General features: G+C 34.7%; 1 protein-coding gene across 1 annotated transcript in view; it reads left to right on the forward strand.

Annotated features, from left to right (window-relative positions):
- Positions 1-20,015, forward strand: part of LOC136030242 (uncharacterized) — a 98,488-nt gene that overhangs the window by 7,676 nt on the left and 70,797 nt on the right. Inside the window, exon 4 of the mRNA XM_065709069.1 lies at positions 6,425-6,560. Within this exon, the coding sequence (XP_065565141.1) occupies positions 6,425-6,560 (136 nt within the window). The remainder of the gene's footprint in view (positions 1-6,424; positions 6,561-20,015) is intronic.

The raw sequence follows: 20,015 nt of genomic DNA on the forward strand, positions 1-20,015 counted from the left end.
GTAGCATGTATTCTGCATATTAACCCACCCCCAATAATTTGATAATTTAGAAAAATGCAAAACTAAATAATGTGCCTACTTTCAGAAAATTTTGGGTTGGATTCATAGGAACTTTAACCTTCAATTAAAATTTTGTTTTTAGAAGACTTAATTTAACCATAGGAACTTACACCCTCAATTAAAATATTGTTTTTAGAAGACTTAATTTAACCTCAGTCTAAGCTTATTCTGAATCTATTTATTTCTGCTTGAAACCGCTGTCTCATCAGTGGTAATAATCCTTAACTCATATTAAACCATATTGAAGTGCTTGAAAATCATCCCTTAACAGTTTTTATGCTCTTTGATTCCATCTACTATTTTAAATTTATTGTTTAACTAATGTGTGCGGTTATTTGTCAGTCGAAAATAGAAGAAAAAAACAAGTAAAAAAATTAAATAAAAAATGGGTGGAAAAATTCATATCAATCTACGCGGTATCCAGTTCAACAGACTACAAAAAGAAGCAGGTAACTTCAGCCAAAATTGTTAGATAATGGCAACTGTTTCAATGTCATTCAAGTAAATAGAAGTTAGCAATATGCCTTTGTACAAATTTAAATATTTAAAGTCTTTAAAGTTGAAGCTGACAACGATAATAAATTCTGGGTCACAATATAAATATGTTAAAAAAAAATGTGTTGAATAAAAGTTTAACTAACATACTTTTCGAATAGAAGCAATCCATTTTTCATTTTTACCAATTTAGTTAAAGATTAAATCTTGAATCTAATCTAGTACCTTCTCCCTTTGAAAACCTGGCTAAATAAAACTTTTCAGAATATTCTGTCAAGATCATTTAAAGCATATTTTAGCGAAGTATGTCACTCACTTTACAAGTTTTTTTTTTGTTTGGTTTTACTAGATATTTTGGGTGAGAGGGGGTCCAATTACAGCTAACCACAAATGACTTTCCATGTCGGCATCCTAAACATCAATCTTGCTTTTAATTTTTTTTAAGTAAATATTGGATTTGTTTTACGAAACGCCATATTGTTTTATCGAGTGAATTAATTTAAAAAACTTTTTTCCACAAAACAAGTTTTTCAAAGAAAATTGAAGAGGTCCATTAAGCCAAGAATGAGCAGAAATAAAGTCAAATAATCCTCCAATCGTAAAACTACCATAAATCACTATCAATAAATAAATGAAACTCAAAACCCACAGAAATTACAATAAATAGCCCAGTCAAACTCAAAACGAGCATAAATTAACATGACCAGGGCTGATAACCCCCATGCCTTCTCAAAACCAGGGCGTAATTTCCGCTTTACTGAAAAAAAAAAACAAATGACCTTAGATTGTCAGTTTAATTGGCATATACTGACATTTCTTCCTGAATGTTTTAATAATTTTTCATTTGTAAAAAAGAAAGGTGAAAACATTTAAAACATATTCTGTTTTCAGTAAAGCGCAAATGATGTTCCGGTCTTGAGAAGGCATAGGGGTTATCAGCCTTACTTATGTTAATTTTGCTCGTTTTGAGTTTGACTCGGCTATTTATTGTAATTTATGTTTGTTTTGAGTTTCATATATTTAATGATGGTGATTTGTGGCAGTTTTACACTTGGAAGATTATTTAACTTTATTTCTGATCATTCTTGGCTTAATAGTGCTCTTCGCTTTTCCCTGAAAAACTTTTTTTTGTGGAAAAAATTTCTAAATTAATCTCTGTTCGTTTTTTTATGGAAAAAATAATATTTTATATCTTTTCAGTTTTTTTCTGAAAGAATCCATTGCATGGACCGCTATTTGTATAATGAAAATTTTTTTTTTAGCAATTTTTAATCCTGGCACAGACAGTATTTTTTAATTTGATTTTATACCTTCTGGAGTTGACCTGAAAAACAAAACTTAATATCGTCCCCAAAATATTATACATATAGGTTAAAAAGACAGTGAAGGTGTTTTTAGAAAAAAACGAAATTTTGATATCAAGTATTCAATACCAAAATCAGAGATTAGTGCTCATGGGGGATATCAATATTGATTTTTATGAGTTGAAAAGCGATATTTGAGACCAGTTTCTACTGCTGTTGATTGGGTGTCGCTGCTGTTAATTAATGGGCTCCTGCCGGCATGCAAGGTACCAACAAGAGTTACAGACACATTCACTACTCTTATTGACAATTACTAAATTAAAGATTAAATCATGCAGTGTAATAGTTCAAGATTAATTCAATTACTTTCTTTTAGTGTTAAAGACTATGGTAAAGTGTTAAAACTGGTAAAGACTACTTTTACCGGTTTCTCGAAAAAAAAGGATTTTTTAAAAATCGTCAGTCCGGCTTCAGACCTGGTCATTCAGCAGAAGACGCTCTGGCATCCTACTTATTCATTAACAGAGCACTTGACTCAGGTCTTCTGCCAGCTGCTATATTGATTGACATCAAGAAAGCATTTGACAGTATGGATCATACTATCTCAATGGGAAAGCTACAACATGAGTGAGAAGGATAGCCCTACAATGGTTTGAATCTTACCTTCAAAATAGGTGCATCTACATTGGTGACCACCCGAAGAACGACTCTACTGTAAAATTTGGTTTGCCCCAAGGATCTATCCTCGGTCCTCTTTTGGTTTTAGTCCATGTAAATGACCTAACTCGTATCCTTAACCCAAATCATGACGATCCAAAATGCTGTAACCTATACTTTGATCTTTGATCAAACATCTGAGGACATTAATAACGAGCAAAATGAACTTATAGCATTCGCTGAAGACACTACAATCACCTGCTGCGGACTCGATATGCCTTTACTCCAGCAGAAGCTTGAAAAGATCATGGAAGAGATCTATCTGTGGATGGATGCCAGCAAACTCGTCATCAATGTCATAAAACCTTGCATCCTATTATTTCCTAGGGTAGGAACATTTCACCCGGAAATAACAGAAATTGTGACGTCTCGTGGAAAGGTTTAACGACCAGCGAATGGATGTGCAAAATATTTAGGAGTAATAGCAGATGAAAACCTTTCCTTCCTTCCTCACATCCATGCTGTAGAATTAAAGCTTTCAAGGAATCTGGGTATCATGAAGAAACTGAAGAACACATTCCCACGTAAAACCCTTACCCTTCTCTACAATGCACTCATTAAACCCCACTTATAGTATTGCGCAATGGTATGGCAGTCGACGTTCAAATCCCACCTGAAAAAACTGGATTCCATCCATAAAAATGCCTTGAAGATCATCAAACACACAGAAGATTATCTCTCGCTGAAATCGCTGTTTAAGCTTTCCTGCCTGGTTTTTGCTTTCAGATTCCTCTCCGGCTTGCTTTCACCACCTTTTAGGAATCTCTGCCGTTTGGCATTCGAACATCAGTGTTAAATCTATAATTCTTTCACCCGTATGTCCACCAGAGCTTATAAATATTAAATAAAAAAAAACTAGTTTTTTTAACTGAAAGTAAGGAGCGACATTAAAACTTAAAACGAACAGAAATTACTCCGTATCTTAAATGGGCTGTCCCCTCCGCAGTCCCTTGCTCTTTACGCTAAAGTTTGACTCTTTGCCATAATTCTACTTTTTAAAACAATTAAAAACATATAAATACCTAAATACTTTACCTATTACACTTCTTACACCATTTCCTACAGTGTTGTTTGCAGTGAAATATAACGAAAATTTACTTCCATTTCCTTCTTCATAAGTTCGACCTGCTTCCCATGGAATCTACTCACCCCTACTCAACTCGACAAAATTCACTAATTCACCGGCCTCTTGTCAGGTATGAGCTATCGCGGTTCTCTTTGAGTTATAGTTTGATAGCAAATAATAATAAATATAGAAATAATATCAAGGGGTTATCTCTGAGTAGTATAAAGAAGACATTTAAAGAGTGTTTGGTAAGTCAATATTAATTATTATTTTTTTTTTAGATTGATATTGATGGGTTCACCCATCTTGTCAGTTCCAAAGTTGTCTGTTTTTTCCTTCTTTTTTTGTGATGGTTGTTTGATTGTGAGTTTGTACTGCCGAGTACTATTATTATTATTTTTTTTGGAGAAGGTGATTGTTTTCATTTATAACTCCCGTGCCATTCGTGCTATGCTCTCTGCCGGGAGTAGGTCACACTGACGTTGTGATTATTGTAAAAAAAATCTGGAAAGGTTTCTCCTTTCCAGATTAAATAAATAAGTAATTTCTCCTTCTTCAAATTAAATAAAAAAAACAAGTTTTTTTTTAACTGAAAGTAAGGAGCGACATTAAAACTTAAAACGAACAGAAATTACCCCGTATATGAAAGGGGCTGTTCCCTCTTCAACGATTGCTCTTTGCGCTAAAGTTTGACTCTTTCTCTCAACTCTACTTCTTAAAACAGTGCAAACTTTAGCGTAAAGAGCAGGGCGTTGAAGAGGGAACAGCCCCTTTCATATACGGGGTAATTTCTGTTCGTTTTAAGTTTTAATGTCGCTCCTTACTTTCAGTTAAAAAAAAACTTGTTTTTTTATTTAATTTCTGAACGTTTTTTTAGTTAATCCATGTTTTGATTTTGGCTCTCCGCAGCGAAATTTGCATATTTATTTATTTGGCTAAATGGCTTTCCCATAATTTGATCGAATGATTTTGAGAAAAAAGGAGGGGGAGGAGGCCCAGTTGCCCTCCAATTTTTTGGGTACTTAAAAAGGTAACTAGAACTTTTTACGAACGTTTTCATTAGTAAAAGATATACATAACTTACGAATTAGCTTACGTAACAAACTTCTATATTCGTATGTTTTTATTACGTACATGAGAGGGTTCACCCACTAGTCAATACCTTGCTCTTTACACTAAAGCTTAAACTTTGTCCCCTGAATCACAAAGGCCGTAGAATAAATAGTTGAAATTACTAAAAATACTGTAGCGTAAAGAGTGAGGTGTTAGGAGGAGGTGAACCCCTTATATGTGTAATATTTTCTGTTTGTTTTAAGTTTTAATGCTACTCCTTACTTCCAGTTGAAAAAAAAATTTATACTTATTTTTTTCATTGTTTTTTTAAATAATGCTAGAAAATACTGCGCCCCCTTTATGGGGTGCAGCATTTCCCCCATGACAAATTCCTCCATGGAAAGTTTCCCCCACATAACCCCCTCTTCTCACCCCCCTCCCAATCAAAAATCCCCCTGAAAACGTCTGTACACTTCCCAATAACCATTACTATATGCAAACACTGATCAAAATTTGTAACTAGCAGCCTCTCCCATGGGGACTGTGGGGGAGTAAGTCGTCCTCAAAGATATAGTTATAAGGTTTTTCGACTATGCTGAATAAAATGGATATATCAGAATTTTGATCCGACGACTTTGGGAAAAAATGAGCGTGGGAGGGGGCCTAGGTTCCCTCCAATTTTTTGGTCACTTAAAAAGGGCACTAGAACTTTTTATTTCCGTTCGAATGAGCCCTCTCTCTAAATTCTAGGGCCACTGGGTCGATACGATCACCCCTGGGAAAAAAATAGAATAAAATAAATAAATAAATAAACACGCATCCGTGATTTATCTTCTGGCAAAAAATACAAAATTCCACATTTTTGTAGATAGGAGCTTGAGATTCATACAGTTGGGTTCTCTGATGCGCTGAATCTGATGGTGTGATTTTCGTTAAGATTCTACAACTTTTAGGGGGTCGCTCCGTCGCTCCAGGTCCCCTGTTTGACAGGGGCCAAGTATATGCTAAATGATGGTGACTTAATATCGATAGGCATGATGATTAGTCCACTCAAGACTAAAGTCATGATGACGCATAATTCCTAGGAAAACCTCATGATACTTGACCACTCTTCCGTAAAATTGGAAAGTGAATTCAAATATCTTGGTTCACATTTTGGACATTATGATGGAATCTATGTGTTATGACCTTGTCTCTTTGGGAAAATCTTGTTCAAAACCGCAAAAAATATTAGGCTTCAATTGTTCTTCCATAATTAAAGAATTTTGACGCCTCTGGCAAGAATGCAATTTTAAGGCTACGATACGGTCATCCTCAATTTTTATCATTAAAGCTCTTTTCACCTACCCCCACAAACTAAGGGATTTTCCCTGAATTTCTCCGGAGAGTCTAACCCCTGTCATACCAACAAGATGTGAAGAAACTATTTTTTCTCTAAAATTGAATTTTGGCTCCATAGAATGTCTTGAATGACAAGACGGTGACAGCATTCAGGCTCTTGTAGGCTAAAGGTTGAAAATCCGTATTGACAAAAAGTCTGTTACTTCGATTTGTAAGTAGTAATGCAAAAGGCTATAAGCGAGAAGATCCATTTCTAATTAAGATTGATGCTAATATTAAAAAAAACTGCAATTAGACAAAAATATAAGAAAAAGAGATTCACCACAATTTAGCTAGAAGTAATAGTTTTATTATCCCTCTTTTATGTGTATTCATTATTAATTTTCAGTGGCTCTCCATGTGACCGGTTTTTCACTGAATGCCGACTTCAGACATGTTACGTCCAGTCTCCTGCGTTTCCTGGCTTTTATCCAAGAAATTTAAATTGTAAATACCTGATTTCTACTAGACAACCATTCATCAAGGTAAAATATTCTATGTTTATGTCTGATTTGATTCCTATTCTTTACTTTTTTCTCCTTCAGAAAAAATGGGTACTTCTCCCACGCTAAAAATATAGAGATTTTGGATATTGTATTAAATTAAGTTAGCTCATCATTTGTTATGCCATCTAACCAATAAGGCAAAAGCCCTGGTGTTTTTTTCTGCCTTTTAAATTTGTATGACCACAAAGGAAGTTACATTTGTTGTAGTTACATTGTTTTACATTTGGAAGTTACACAAGGGTGGTGCATCACTTTCTCCTTGGCATTAAAAAATTTTACTGCATTTACAGATTCCATAGAAAACTGATGAATCCATAAAAGTTTGTATTAAAGTCTTTAGTCTGCTTTTGGAGAAAATAAAAAGAAACTTGGAACTATTTCAGGCTACATTAGTTTTTTGACGCTTCCCCATGTGCCCAAAATTTTGCCAGTCTCTGATAGATTCGTAACTTACAGGGCAATATATACAGAGTCATCTATACCTGAATAAGGCAAGCATGTTTTGAAAGCTGATTATATACTGAGAAGTGGCATGCGTGTAGATGCCTCTCTTTCGAATTTAAATAACTCTTAGGAATTTAAATAACTTTAACCTTCCTTCCTTTGGCACATGATTGAATATTAAAGATTGGCCTGATACATACAATTTGCATAATCTTGAGGTTCAGTTGCTCTACTTTCTATTTAAATTAAAACGATAAATATCTAATTTGTTCCCCAGAACAAAAATTAAACAGTGCTTCGGTGATAAGCCTTAATGAAAAATTAACTTAAGCTGTTCAGAAATCATAACTAAAGCTGTTCAGGTTAGAAATAAGTTACTGAAGATTATGGATATGATTTTTGAAAAAGGGGAAGTGCCTAGGGGTTGTAGGAAAACCCAAATTAAGAGGATTTGATACCTTAAACATCATTTTGCGAACCTCAATGTCGGCTGACTGTTTCAAAGATAAAGGGTCCATTAGCAAATTCTCACAGGGGACTACTTATCTTTGCAACCTATTGAGAATTTGTGATTTTATTATTAAATTTAATTGAAAAGACAATGGAACTGTGTCGGCAAAGTTTTCAATCAAAGCAGGTTGCACTAGAGAATATTCGAAGACCTGTCAAATTAATCAAAAGACATTTCTTTTGAGGTGATTTTTGAAATTTTCCTAGCAAGTACACTAGAATGTTTTGAGGGACAACCCTTTCCTGAATTTCAAAAAGAAAATTCTGCTCTCTTTGATTGAAAAAACAAAACTTACGCTTCCTAATGACACAGATTTCTCCGAAACTGAATATTTCTACCTTCGTCACAAAACAAGAGAAGTTACAAGTTTTTTTTAAAGATTTCAGGGGAAGTACATGTCGGCTTTTAGTGTTCTGCCGTGTATTTGGATCGCTTGTCCATGCTAAGAGAAGAACAGTGCAGTTTTGGGAATGGTAGGGGATGTGTCGGCCAAATTTTTGCCTTTAGTTAATAAATAAGGAGTGCCTGAGCCAACTCTTTAAGCTTAAGTTTTAATTTTGGTCACAGTCCTATAAGAAATACTGATTAAACACAAAGGCCGTTGAATTTGAACGAGAAGTGCTTTAAAAGAACTTTAAAATTTTAGTGTAAAGAATGAGGGTCGAGGAAGGGGCAACCCCTGTCATATACGGAATAATTTTTCTTTGTTTTAGGTTTTAATGTTTCTTCTTACTTTCAGTTGAAAAAACTTTTTTTCATTTGTTTAATTAAGTAATAGAGTGAAGGACGTTCAATTTTCCCATCTTTTTCTTATCGTCTGAAAGGCTACACTTTGATGAAACTTAGAAAAAAACCAGGTTGAAATTACTTTTTACTTCTTATTTGCGGAAGGATATAAAGCTTTACAGCATTCAGGCGAGTTTAAGGAGCCTGATTCTTTCCAAGGCTTACAAAAAATAAAAGTAGATATTTTTTGAAAAGGAGTGTTTTAACCCAAATGGTAGCCTACTATTGTAGGAAGCATCCAATGTCTTGGTGCTTGCAACTAATAACCGGGCATGTCTTTAAATAGAATAAATAAAAAAAAAACTTTCCAGTTGAAAGTAAGGAGCATCATTACAACTTAAAACGAAAAGATATTATTCTATACATGAGTGGGGTAACCCTTCCTCAGCCCTCACTCTTCCTGGTAATGTCTTGAAGCATTTTAAAAATACTTTTTATTCAAATTCTACGGCTCTTGTGTTTAAATTGTCTTTCTTAAAGAATCAGGACAAAAGTCAAACTTTAGCGTGAAGAGCAAGAACTGAAAAATGGGCAGCCCCGCTCATATACAGAACGATTTCTGTTTGTTTAAATTTTAATGTTGGTCCTTAATTTCAGCTGAAAAATTCCTTTTTTCTATTTTTTTTTATTCTTAATTTCTCACTATTTCCTGACCTTTAAACTTTCCTCCCAACTAAAAAATTCTTATTGGAAAATGCCCCCCCCCCAAAAAAAAAAACTATGTTTAGTTCTCAATAACAATTCTCTATATACGAACACCAGGCAAATTGTATAGCTTATAGCCGTATCCCCAGGCACTTTGAAGGGTCATATTACTGACAAAGGTATAGTTATTGGACCTTTCAACTCTACTGAATAAAATGGCTGTCTTGGAATTTTGATCCTGATGTCTTTAGGGAAAAAATGGGCGTGGGAATGGGTTAGTTGCCCTCCGGTTTTATTTGTCTCTTAAAAAGGGCACCAGAACTTATGGTTTTTGTTCGAGTGAGCTCGTTCTCCATCTTTTAGAAAAATAGTTTCGGTACGATCACCCTTGGAAAACAAACAAACAAATACGCATCCATGTTTTTGTGAATTCCCCCTTTTATGAAAACTAAGCAAATTTTCTTGGCTCTTAGGTTTTGATGGGTAACATTAAACTTATGGACATATTATATATTTGGAATTAGCACAAAATCTCCATTTTCTTGGTAGGTCTTTTTGTAAATTCACTTTTTTTTAAATTGGTCACTATTGGGTCGAATCACTCCATACTTAGAGTTTGTAACCACGAACTGTTTGAAAATTGAGTAGAAGTTACCCATTTATAATTGCTTAGCTATTTTCTGATAAATTTGATTTCTTAGTTTTACTATTTAATTTTGAAGTATTGTGGATAAGACAAAATAAAATCACAATGATTCTTCAGGAAAATAATTCATGGAATCAATCCGATGAAGGCTCCATGGCCTGTGTAAGAGGGGGAAGAAACTTGTGTTATTTCAAGCTTAACTTAGAAAGAAAGAGTTCTGAGATTTTTTTTATAACTCATGAGAATTATAAGATCTGTCATCAAAAATAAATCGTAGATTTCAAGGAAAGTAGATGTCAGCTTTTAGTTTTCTGCCGTTTGTTCAGACCGCTTGCCTAAACTTTACAAGTTATGAAAAGACCGCCCAATCAAATCTAAATAGTTTGGCCACACCAACTACAAAAGTTTATAATGGACGAGATAGGCTGATTCTTTATGGTATTGAAGCTCTTTAAACCTCTGTATATGAAAGGTGATAAGAGTGAGTTCGGTAATTATGGAGGTGTTAGCGTCGTCTCCGTAGGTAGCAAGCTACTTAGTATGATGATACTTTTTAGACTGAGAGATCCTGTAGATGAAGTTTTAAGACAGTGCGGTTTCAGGAAGGGTAGAGGATGTGCCAGCCAAATTTTTATTCTTGGGTTAATAATTAAGAAGTGCCTGAGTCACCAAATACCTTTAGTCCTCAGTTTTATAGATTATAAGCAAGTGTCCAATTCAGCTAATAGAAGAGCTGTAAGCTTATGTATTATTGTGTCTTAAATCTTCAAGATAAAGTTTTACTTTTTGTGACAGTTCTTTAAGAAATACTGATTAAACACAAAAGTTATCTAATTTGAACGGGAAGTATTTTTAAAGAACTGTAACATTTTAGTGTAAAGTGCATGGGTGGAGGAAAGGACCCTGTCATATACGGAAAAATTTTTGTTTTAAGTTTTAATGTTGCTTCTTAGTTTCAGCTGAAAAAATCTGCTTTTCCCTCATATTTAATTTCTGACCATTTTCTGAACCCCCTAAGCTTTACTCCCTACTAAAAAATTAGTGTTTAAAAATCCTCCCCCACAAGAAAATAGGTTATAGTTCCCAATAACAAATACTACATGTGAACAGCGGGCAAATTTTGTAGCTGATATTTTTTTCCCTAGGTACTATGGAGGGTTATATTACTACCAAGAGTATAGTCCTTAGACCTTTTAACTCTGAATAAAATGGCTATCCTAAATTTTGATAGGGTCTCTTTGGGGTAAAATGGGCGTTAGAAGGGGTTTGTTGCCCTCCAGTCTTTTTGGTCACTCAAAATGGGTGCCAGAACTTTTGTTGTCCGTTCGAATGGGCTCGCTCGCGATCTTTTAGGACAATTGGTTCGACACGATCACACCTGGAAAACAAGCAAACAAATAAACACGCATCCCCATGTCTGTGTATTTCCCCTTTTTCGAAGATCAGGCAAATTTTCTTTGGCTCTTTGGTTTTGATGGGTAACATTAATTTTATGGACTTCTATATATTTGGAATCAGTACTAAATGCCAATTCTCTTGATGTATCTTTCGTTATCCAAATTCGATTTTTAGAGATTGGTTACTATTAGGTCGAGTTGCTCTATACTTACAGTTCGTTATCATGAACTGTTTGAAAACTAAGCATTAGTTACCCATTTACAATCGCTTAGCTCTTTTTCAGTAAATTTCATTTTTTAGTTTTACTGTTTAGTTCTGAATTATTGTGGACAAGATAAAATGCAATTAAAAATAATTCAGCTATTCATGGCTCATGGTATCCATCCCCATGAAGACTCTTTTGCCTGTAGAGGAAGGGAAGACTATTGTGTTATTTCAAGCCTAACTTAGAAAAAAAACAACAGTTTTTTTAGAAAGTAAGGAGCGACATTAAAACTTAAAACGAACAGAAATTACTCTGTATATGAAATGGGTTGTCCCCTCCTCAACACCTCGCTCTTTACGCTAAAGCTTTTAATTGTTTTAAAAAGTAGAATTGTGGCAAAGAGTCAAACTTTAGCGTAAAGAGTGTGGGATTGTGGAGGGGACAACCTATTTCATATACGGAGTAATTTCTGTTCGTTTTAAGTTTTAATGTCGCTCCTTACTTTCAGTTAAAAAAACTAGTTTTTATTTAATTTCTGAACGTTTTTGAATTAATGCATGTTTGATTTTGGCTTTCCACACATAAATTATTAAAATGAAATTTGTATATTAATTCTTTTTTTTGGCTAAATGGCTTTCTCTTAGTTTTGATCAGACGATTTTGAGAAATAAAGGGTGGGGAAAGAGGCCTAGTTGCCCTCCAATTTTTCGGTTACTTGAAAATGCAACTAGAACGTTTAATTTTTAACGAGCGTTTTTATTAGTAAAAAAAAAATGTGTAGCTTAAGAATTAACTTTCGTAACAAACTTTTATATTCTTATATTTTTATTATGTGTACGAGGGGGTTTGTACCCTCGTTAATACCTCGCTCTTTACAGTAAATCGTAAGTTTTGTCCCAATTCTTTAAGAATGACCCCTGAATCAAAAAGGCCGTAGAACAAGTAGTTGAAATTACTACAAATACTTAAGCATAAGGAGCGAGATATTTGTCTCCTCCTAAATACCTCACTCTTTATGCTAAAGTATTTTTAGAACCCCTCATATGCGTAATAATCTCTGTTCGTTTTAATTTTCAATGCTACTCCTTACTTTCAATTGAAAAACGTTTTCATGTTTATTTTTTCATTGTTTTTTATAGTAATGCTAGAAAAGCCTGCGCCCTTTTCATTGAATTATTCTTCCCCCATGACATATTCCTCCAAGGAAAGATCCTCCCACATAGTTCCTCCCCTCAAACCCACCCCCAAACCAAAAAAGTCCCCCTGAAAACGTCTGTACACTTCCCAATAACCATTACTATATGTAAACACTGGTCAAAGTTTGTAACTTGCAGCCCCCTGGGAGAGGGGTCATTACCAAGGACATAGTTATTATGGTATTCGACTATGCGGAACAAAATGGCTATCTCAAAATTTTGATCCGTTGACTTTGGAAAAAAATGAGCGTGGGAGGGGGCCTAGGTGCCCTCCAATTTTTTTGGTCACTTAAAAAGGCCACTAGAACTTTTCATTTCCGTTAGAATGAGCCCTTTTGTGACACTCAAGGAACACTTGGTCGATACAATGACCCCTGGGGAAAAGAAAAAAAACAACAAATAAACAAGCACCCGTGATCTGTCTTCTGGCAAAAAAATACGAAATTCCACATTTTTGTAGATAGGAGCTTGAAATTTTTGCTAAAGGGTTCTCTGATACGCCGAATACGATGGTGTGATGCTTCTATGACTTTTAGGGGATGTTTCCCCCTCATTTTCCAAAATAAGGCAAATTTTCTCAGGCTCGTAACTTTTGATGACAAAGACTAAATTTAATGAAACTTATATATTTAGAATCAGCGTGAAAAGTCGATTTTTGATCGACTTACTACTTACTACTTCGACTTACTTCCTTACTACTGTTCGTTACCACGAACTGTTTCATAAAAAGGATTCTGAGAATTATTTCATCACTCATTATGATAATTCTAAGATCGGTCGTCAAAAATGAAATGCAATCCAATCAACCTTAGACAAAAAATAAGAAAGATATTCAGACGTTTTTTTTTTTTTTTTTTTTTTTTTTTTTATGTACAGAGGCCAAACAGGTAGTGTCTTTGAGCTGATTAAGAATTAGTGTGTAATAATATGACTCGCTGCTATATGATTGAAGTTTGACCTTATAAGTGAAGTTAAAGGAATCTGAGAATCATTTTTGTTACGAAGATAGTTCGTGATAATGAACTGTGAGTAAAGAGTGGCGTGGCTCAATAGTAGTTGAAACTCTAAAAAACCAAATTTGATACCAATACATACATCAAAAGAATTGGCTTATTATGACGATCCCGAAAATATATTAGTTTCATTAAATTTAGTGTTACCCATCAAAGGCTAAGAGCCTGAGAAAATTTGCCTGATTTTCGAAAAAGGGAAGAAACATCCCTCAAAAGATAAAGCATCTTCGTGAAAGTCACACCATCAGATTCAACATATCAGGCAACCCAACTGTAGAGGTTTCAAGCTCTTATCGGCAAGAATGTGTAATTTTGTATTTTTAGCCAAAAGAAAAATCACGGACCTGTGTTTATTTGTTGTTTTTTTTTGTTTGTTTTCTCTAAGGGTGACTGCATCGACCCAGTAGTCATAGAATATCGGGAGAGGGCTCATCTGAACGGTAAATTAGAAGTTCTAGTACTCTTTTCAAGTGCCTAAAAAGACTGGGGGAAAACTAAGCCCCCTCCCACGCATCTTTTATCCCAAAATCGTTCGATCAAATTTTGAGATAGCCATTTTGTTCAGCATAGTTGAATAACCTAATAACTATGTCTTTGAGGACGAATTACTCCCCCGAAGTCACCGTGGGAGGGGCTGAAAGTTACAAACTCTGACCTGTGTTTACATATAGTAATGGTTACTGGGAAGTGTACAGACGTTTTCAGGGGATTTTTTTTGGTTTGGGGGGAGAGTTGAAGGGGGGTTACGTTGGAGGATCTTTCAATTGTTTACTATGCATTTGGAGATAACATGACCACTCCACGACCTTTTGGGAAAGGTCTTTAAGTTAAAATGTTTGCCCATTGTTTACGTATAATGTGTGTTGTTGGAAAGTATGGATACATTTTTAGGATGGGAGGGGGGAGGCAAATTTTCTTCTAGTGATGATTTTCCACGGCGAGAATTTTCCTTGGGGAGAGAAGTTTCCAGGAGGTGAAGTTCTTAGGGAAATTTTTCACCGGGGGAATTTGCCAGAATTCCTATACGATTTTTTTTTATATGTCTTGCTTTCTCTTTGCCGACTCAATATTACGCGTAGAGATGTTAGAGATAATTGTCCGGGGTAAATTTTCACTTGTATTGATTTGTCTACAGAACATTCCTGTGGGGAGGGGATTTTGCCGTGGAGGTTGAGCCAGATTTTCTGGCGTTATTTAAAAAAGATCAGAAATTAAATGTAAAAAAAGACAAGTTTCTTCACCTGAGAGTAAGGAGCAATATTAAAACTTAAGACCAAGATAAATTACTACGTATATGAGGGGCGTTGCCCCCTCCTCAAAACAACGCTCTTTACGCTAAAGTTTGAATTTTGTCCCTATTCTTTAAGAACGAATTCTAAAACACAAGAGGCGTTTAATTTGAACAATAAAGAGCTTTTTTAAAAGTTAAAAAACTTTAGCGTAAAGAGCAAGGTGTTGAGGAGGGGGAAGCACCCCTCATATACAGAATAATTTCTGTTTGTTTTAAATTTTAATATTGCTCCTTACTTTCGGCTGATAAAAACTTATTTTTGTTATTCAATCGTATATAAAAGACGACAAGATGTTAAGGGCTGATGTATGAACTTGAGCAAAAGTAATAAGTGAACTTGGAATATAAAATGATTCAAGATCAATTAATAATATAAGGCTAGGGAAGGATTAATTTACCAGCTGACGTGTCTTGCTTTATTATAAACCACAAAAAAAAACCTCTAAAAGGAAGGAAAAAAGAAAGAAGGGGAAACTGTTGAAGCGTTTTTTATTGCAAATTTGTTAATGAATAATAAACTCTGGAATCTGAAGACTGAAGTCTGACATCCATAGTATCGGACGGTAAGAAACATAAGACTAGATTTAGTAATGAAAGAGGAATTTAGAATTGATCTATGAAAACTCTACTTAATCTTTCTGAAGATCCCAGTAGTTCTTCACAATTTTTGTTTAATCAGATCAATGAGACATTTAACAGATGGGTTTTCGTCAATAAGAATCTGCAAAAACCGCATATTGTCTGTCAAACTCACTCTTCAAATCGGTAATAATCATGCATTAATACGGGCCTTTCGATCAAAATGAAATTTTTGTTGTTGAATTTACTGGTAATTTTTTTAAGCAATGATTTGTTAAGAAACACAACATCAGTTTTAATGACGTCTTTCAGAATAAATGACCTGAAAAAATGTATTCAATCTGTGTATCTTCAAAACAAAATTTATCAAATGTCATCGTCACCAGCAAGGGTTTGTCAGATTTCCTGTGACATTTTTTCACCTAAATCTTTCCAAATTTTGTTCCTGTCTATTATCTACGGTTGAATCAAAAGTTCCAGCACGGATACTTTTGTGGCCTGACAAAGAACTATTGCGCTTTGTTCAATTTCGCCTGGAGGGTTTTTCAGTTATTACAAATTCTGGTCAGTTTCATTCCAAACTAGATAGGTAAATACCGGATTTCATTTAGCGGCTTTTAAATAAAAGAGGATAGAGTCAGCATTTTAGCTGAGTCTCTTACAAAGGATGTTGGATCTGTCATTGAGATTTAATTTGATGTATTTGGTGTGGACAGAGAAAACCTTGTATCTGCAGTCTTTTCTAACTGTTCGGGAGATTGGAAGAATTTCACGAAACTGAATGTAGACATTCAAGATCTGAGGTTTAAGAGTGACTGTAATTTTAGATATATCGTGTCTATTACAATAATTCTTGGATGGATCCACTCATGCCGAAACAAGTTATGAACATAAAGATTTATTTCCCCAAGTAATGATTGTCCGAAGTTGTGATTGTCAGTAGGCGATGGTGAATCTGTGGAAGAAACGTTGACCAATACATCCCAAAATGATTGCTGTCATGCAAAGAACTTCAATTTGCTTAATCGACGAGCCTTACATAGAATGCGTGGGCCTATGACAAATCCAATAGCTTTCCCCCTCCCCCAATGGACGTGTTGTACCTATTTTGATTCACAGACACTTTAGAATTTAATCTGGATCGTATATTTTATCGTATTATTTTATCGTATATTTTATTATACTGGATCATATAATCGTATATTTTAATTATTAAAAAGATTCTAAGATCAAAGAAGAAAAGAAATATCCAAAACAAAATATTGAGAATACTTCACAAATGATGTTTGATCTCAATCCAAATTCACTTAAAATAATTTCTCAGGCAATTTACTAAAAATCTGAGGCTAATATTTAAACATGGATTCCCAATATTAATATATGCTAAGTGTATGTTTCACATATGGTGGTTAGGTTGCACCTTACTGAAGGATTTGCAATTTGAGTGATTGGTAGGAAAAGGCTGGGCCTTTAGGCCCGTAACTCCTAAAGGACCTTTCCTCATATAAACATTTAGCATCTCTTTCAATTCAGAAATCTTTTAAGAAATGATTAAAAAGGATCAGACATTGGTAAAAACTATTTCTTTTAATCACAACAATATGCGCTCATTAGTCTTTAAAAATTTTTAATTGATTTCTACCGGATCTGGTAATTAAGTCGGGCTTGATTGTTGCTTATGTTATTTTATGCTATGGGCTTATGTTGCAACCAGGAAGTCCGAAATCCCAACAAATAAATAAATGCCGTTGATATCCAGCAAATGTGGCACAAAGGGATTTTTTTTTAATTCACTCACAACAAAGATTAAGCTAACGTTGCAATCAAAACTGTTAGTAAGGATCGAAGCAGTTCAATAATAACAAAAATTCTAAAAAAGTAACCGTGATATCAATAGATATTTAAAAAGTATCGGCATATTATGTTGATTCCAAATAAGCAAGATTTATCAAGTTTTTTGTTACCCGTCGAAATCTTCAAGCCTCCTCAATACTTTGCTCTTTGCGCTAAAGTTTTACTGTTCGTCCCAGTTTTTTAAGAACGGCTTCTGAGACACAAGTTCCATTTAGTTAATGTAAGATTTTTTTTTTTAAAGTACTAAAAGCTATAGCTTGAAGAGCAAGGTATTGAGGAGCGGACAAACCTTCATATACGGAATAATTTCTGTTCGTTATGGGTTTTAATGTAGCTCCTCACTTTTAGTTAAAAAAAACTTCTTATTTATTTAATTAAATAAAAAGAAAAGTTTTTTCAACTGAAAGTAAGGAGCAACATTAAAACTCAAAACGAACAGAAATTATTCCATAAATGAGGGAAGCTTCTCCCTTCTCAATCGCTCGTTCTTACGCTAAAGTGTTACTTTTTGGCCCAATCCTTTAACAACGAATCCGGGAAAACATGGGCCGTTTGATTGGAATAAGAAGCTTTCTTGAATTACTAAAATAATCTTTTAGCGTAAAGAGTAAGGAATTGAGAAGGGTAAGGATCCGTCATGTACGGAATAATTTCTGTTCATTTTAAGCTTTAATACTGCTCTTTACTTTCGACTGAAAAAACTTTTTATTTAACTTCCGACGGTCTTTTAAATAACGCTGGGAAATCTAACCCCTCTATGAACAATCCCCCAACAAAAAATTACTCCAAGGGGATTTCTTACCGCGTAAAATCCTCCCCCTTCCTTTGGAAAATTCTCTTCCCCAAACAATGTCTGGTAACCATCCCAATAAAAAATAATGCATGTAGATAATAGAGAAATTTAATAGCTTTCAGCCCTTTCCCCAGAGTCTGTGGGGTCATGTCATTTCCAGAGGCATAGTTATTGAACGTCTCGACTACGCTGGAAAAAATAACAATGTCAAGTTTTATCGGAAGGGTTAGGGAAATACGAGGCATGAGAGGGGGGCTAGTTGCACTCCAATTGTTTTCGCCACCTAAGAAGGGCATTGAAGCTTTTAATATAGGTTAGAATGAGCCCTCTCTCAATATTCTACGGCCATTTTTTTTATACGATCACTAGTTCTGTATTTATTATACATTTAATCTGAATAATTCAGGCAATTCTACATTTATGGGTCAGTATATGAATCCAAAACTTAAAGAATAGGACGCTATCAGCGTTTATTAGGCATTTCAGCTACAAATAAGATAATTTTGAGCATTATATGATGCTGGAAGTAAAACGAGTATGGACTAATTTAATAAGAAAATTATGTGCTGGAAGGAAAGAACCAAGTTGAAACTTAGAACGAGCAGCAGCTTTAAAGCTACTTAAGAAAATATTGTTTTCTCCAAACTTATTGGCGGGGGGAACTGCCCCTTCCCCACAATACGCTTTTGCCATTTGAAGAACCCCTGAAATTTTCCAAATTAAAAAGAAATTTCTAGGAATGGGTCTATTACCAAAATTATGTCCCAGTAAAGTGTTTTTTTTGTTTTATTGGAAACTATGGGCTTTTCAATTTGTACTCGGCAAAGGATTTGCCAAGGGGCAAGTAGAAATTCTAATTTTATGCCCGGTTAGGTTACCTGAGCTCATATAGTTTGATTTTGAAGTTACGTGAAAGTGTTTTGTTTGGGTCATTCCACTTAAGATCAACCAGGGAATGACCCCCGGCTTTATAGGTTGGGGGACATAAACGTTAATTCCGAGAAACTTGGATAGTTACCTATTTCAGTGTCCCTACGACATTCAAGTGATCCGCTAGTGCTTGAGAAAAAAAAGAAGAAAGAAAAAGAGGAAACATCTGGGTTTCAAACACTTTGTCGCAATTCCCAAGAATTTCTTTCATGATGAATTTTAATGTTGAAATGGAAATAAATAACTTCTGTTAACGAACCAGCTTTGTATTTGAATTTTTTTTTTTCACTTGGTAGTTGTTTCAAACTTATTTTGTTTTTCACTTCCAAAGGAAAATGGGAGGGTGAGTATTCAAAAGGGGGATTTCGAACACCAGTTAATGGGTGTTCAATCATGAAGATTTTAGTGGGAATATGGTTTCAGCTTTTACACTCCAGAAATGACATTAAATCCCATTCTAGCACCATTTTATGATGATGTTGTCATGGCAGAACTATAAAAAGTGCTTAAATATACATATTAGCTTTCAAGTGACATTAAACAGCTCTCTACAATGTTCTAGTACCCTATTAGGGCTATAAAAACGAAATAGAAAAAGAGAGACTTATCAGCATTTTCAGCTATTTTTAAAAATCCCATAAATTTGTTCCGTAATAAACTTTTACTATTGAGGTGAATTTAAATAATAGCTATGATTCCTGAATCAGCATTAATGACTGGTTATTCTTTAAATGAAAGTTCAGTTGCGTGGGGTTGAGGTGCATGAGGGTTCCATTTAATGGGGTTGAGTGGCAGAAGGGCTCAGTTAAATGGGGAGGGGGGCTGAGATACAAGAGGTTTCAATCAAATCAGGACTCAGTTACCCCGGGGATCAGTTGCATTTAGGGTTATTTGAATGAGGTTGAGTTGCACGAAGATCCTGAATAGTGGCTGGAGGGTAATCAGTCCCCTTGCACTTTTTAGATGTCCCCTCTCTTCAACACAGATAAAATTTTGAAGAAGTAATTTTTTCAACAGTCAAAAGGCCTAAAAACCATGTTTCCAGGGATTTAAAACCCTTCCTCCCCCATCCAAAGTCCCTGGGCCAAGGATTATATATTTTGAATTTTGTCCGGTGTTTACATGCTGGATTTAGCATTGAGA

Source organism: Artemia franciscana, chromosome 8, assembly GCF_032884065.1.
Source record: "Artemia franciscana chromosome 8, ASM3288406v1, whole genome shotgun sequence".
Classification (NCBI taxonomy): Eukaryota; Metazoa; Arthropoda; class Branchiopoda; order Anostraca; family Artemiidae; genus Artemia; species Artemia franciscana.